Below are 2,805 nucleotides of genomic sequence, written 5' to 3'. Positions count from 1 at the left end.
ATTACTGGGGTTACATTACTAATTGTGGCACTGAAGGCAACCTTCATGGCATCTTAGTTGGGTCAGTTTCAGGAATCCATCCCTTAACCTTTTGATTCTTTGATTCATTTGGTGTTTGGTTTGATGCTCATTGTGAATTGTTTCTAATTCTTGCAGGAGGGAGATGTTTCCTGATGGGATCTTGTATGCCTCGCGTGAATCGCATTACTCTGTGTTTAAAGCAGCGCGTATGTATCGAATGGAGTGCGAGAAGGTTGATACACTTATCTCTGGGGAGATTGATTGCGATGATTTTAGCCAAAAGCTGTTGGCAAATAAGGATAAACCTGCTATCCTTAATGTTAACATAGGTTGGTGCATCTTTATTACTTCGGCATTTCTTGTATTGGGAGAGGTTGGGGTTTTTTTTGCTGATGGGTGAATCTTGTTTTTTTTTTTTGCAGGAACAACGGTTAAAGGAGCTGTTGATGATCTTGACCTTGTAATCAAAACTCTCGAAGAGTGTGGGTTCTCTCATGACCGGTTCTATATTCACTGTGATGGAGCTCTGTTTGGACTTATGATGCCTTTTGTCAAACGTGTACGTGTATAGTTTTTTTTAATGAAATCGAAATCATTATGATAGCCTTATTGTGGTCTGAGGCTGTGTTTTCTCTCTTTTCCGCAGGCACCAAAAGTCACTTTCAATAAACCGATAGGAAGTGTGAGTGTCTCAGGCCACAAGTTTGTTGGGTGTCCAATGCCTTGTGGTGTTCAGATAACAAGAATGGAACACATCAAAGTCCTCTCCAGTAATGTTGAGTACCTTGCCTCAAGGGATGCAACAATCATGGGAAGCAGGAACGGGCATGCCCCTTTGTTCCTCTGGTACACCTTAAACAGAAAAGGGTACAAAGGATTCCAGAAAGAAGTTCAGAAATGCCTGAGAAACGCGCATTACCTCAAAGACCGACTCCGTGAAGCTGGGATCAGCGCCATGCTCAATGAGCTTAGCAGCACTGTTGTCTTTGAAAGGCCCAAAGATGAAGAATTTGTTAGAAGGTGGCAGCTCGCTTGCCAAGGCGATATAGCTCATGTGGTGGTTATGCCAAGTGTTACAATCGAGAAGCTCGATAATTTCGTGAAAGACCTTGTCAAACACAGGTCAGTCTGGTATGAGGACGGAACTCAGCCTCCATGCCTTGTATCGGAGGTAGGAACCAACAACTGCCTCTGTCCAGCGCACAAGTGATGGCATGATTTCTTATATGTTGGCATTGCCGTCTTGTCGTAAGCAACTATGGTGTAATCCTGAATTCGGTTTCGATCAGCGTAAAATTTTGTCAGTTTCTCTTATTTACAAGTTATGGTTTCAAACAATGTTCACGTAAGCATCAGCCATCAGGTGCTGCTAGTCGAAGGTTGTAATCCGTAATTTATTTCTCAGGTTAATAAAAATGTTTGTGATAGAACGTTTATTCTGGAGCATGATTAACACCTTCATTCTAACATTATCGCAACTGCAAGTACCTAAAGCTACCGATTTAGCTGTGATTTAGATTGTTACTAAATGCCTTGCAGAAGTGATTACTTACTATAAAGATTTCTGGAGAGTATTACAGTAGTTACTACTCTTAAAAGATAGACCAATGTCGCCTCTGCATAGACGTACAATCAAGCTAACACAAGCCATATTACATGCATACATACATACTTACATACATCCAATATTGCAGCCCAAAATGAATATAAGGTATAACTCAAGCCAACATTTCGACTTTAAAATAAAACTTAGCCTCTCTTGGTGAAATCCATGAAGCTTGGGTGCGACGGCTGCCCATTACTGCTCATCTGCAGGTTCTTGTTGTTCCCAAACTGATTCATTGTCGATTGCTGAGACGAGAATTGACCGCGGTTGTATGAATTTCCGTTCCCCTGAGGAATTTCTCCAGCGGCAATCTTAAGTCGGTTCAGTTCATCCCGCAGCGCTTCATTCAAAGCTGCAAGTTACACCGAACAAGAAACATCTTAAATCTTTCATACCAAAACTTTAATTTATATATCAAGAACGACCTCAATGAAGGCTTACCATCCCTAAGTTCAGCTTGTTGCTCTAAAGCTTGCAGCCGCATTTTGAGATGTTTATTTTCAGTGTTCAGCTCTGACGTTCCTCTCTGCACAATATACAAAGGGCATAGAGTAAAGATGCAGATATCTGCTAAAATCATTATTATACTGTTTCAATCACTTAAGTGTAAACAAAACTTACACACTCTTACAAGTGTTCATTATACTGCTGACATATCACACACGTTAGTTGAATTAAAAAGACAATAACAGATCTTTTTAGTACTGCTGTTCCTACAAACAGATGTAGTACTGTCCCCTCAGCCGGTTGGCTACCAATAATATGTATAGCCTACTTGAGTTCTCATTATCAAATTCTTAGAGCTAGAAAACGGTGTACCTCTGTAATACCAAGAAGCAATCTTTAACACACTAGGCATCAATCAATTAAAAGTTATAAGCTGACGGAACCAACTAACTGAAGTAGGAGCACAAAACACATAATAAAATATAACTCAAATCAAGATCGCAGGAACCTTACTAATCACATCAGCTGCACCTTAAACACAATGAACAAGTCGTATAAAAACATTACCTGCAACATAGTGACTTGAGCAGACAATGTTGTTGCTTCATTCTGAAGTGTCTGAACCTTCCTCTCCAACTCACCAGTATACCTAATCTTCCTCTCTTTCGACCTCGCAGCAGATTGTCTATTCGCTAAAATCCTATCAAAAAAAAAAAAAAAAAAACACCCAC

The 2,805-nt window shown here is 40.2% G+C and overlaps 2 protein-coding genes across 2 annotated transcripts in view; one reads left to right on the top strand and one right to left on the bottom strand.

Moving 5' to 3' along the window:
• The window catches only part of LOC104777539 (serine decarboxylase-like), a gene marked incomplete in the record, with an annotated part of 3,084 nt that extends 1,625 nt beyond the window's left edge, over positions 1-1,459 (top strand). Inside the window, 4 exon segments of the mRNA XM_010501815.2 lie at positions 6-61; positions 157-350; positions 444-580; positions 668-1,459. Coding sequence (XP_010500117.1) covers positions 6-61; positions 157-350; positions 444-580; positions 668-1,231 — 951 coding nt within the window.
• LOC104777538 (transcription factor VIP1) overlaps positions 1,567-2,805 on the bottom strand; it is a 2,431-nt gene continuing 1,192 nt past the window's right edge. The window contains exons 2-4 of the mRNA XM_010501814.2: positions 2,642-2,774; positions 2,069-2,153; positions 1,567-1,979 (exon numbers count right to left, since the gene is read on the bottom strand). Of these exons, the coding sequence (XP_010500116.1) occupies positions 1,771-1,979; positions 2,069-2,153; positions 2,642-2,774 (427 nt within the window). The 3' untranslated portion in view covers positions 1,567-1,770. The remainder of the gene's footprint in view (positions 1,980-2,068; positions 2,154-2,641; positions 2,775-2,805) is intronic.

The sequence above is a fragment of the Camelina sativa genome, chromosome 3 (genome assembly GCF_000633955.1).
Source record: "Camelina sativa cultivar DH55 chromosome 3, Cs, whole genome shotgun sequence".
NCBI classification, from domain to species: domain Eukaryota; kingdom Viridiplantae; phylum Streptophyta; class Magnoliopsida; order Brassicales; family Brassicaceae; genus Camelina; species Camelina sativa.
The sequence above is the reverse complement of the archived record's forward strand: the minus strand, read 5'-3'. Positions and strand labels throughout refer to the sequence as shown.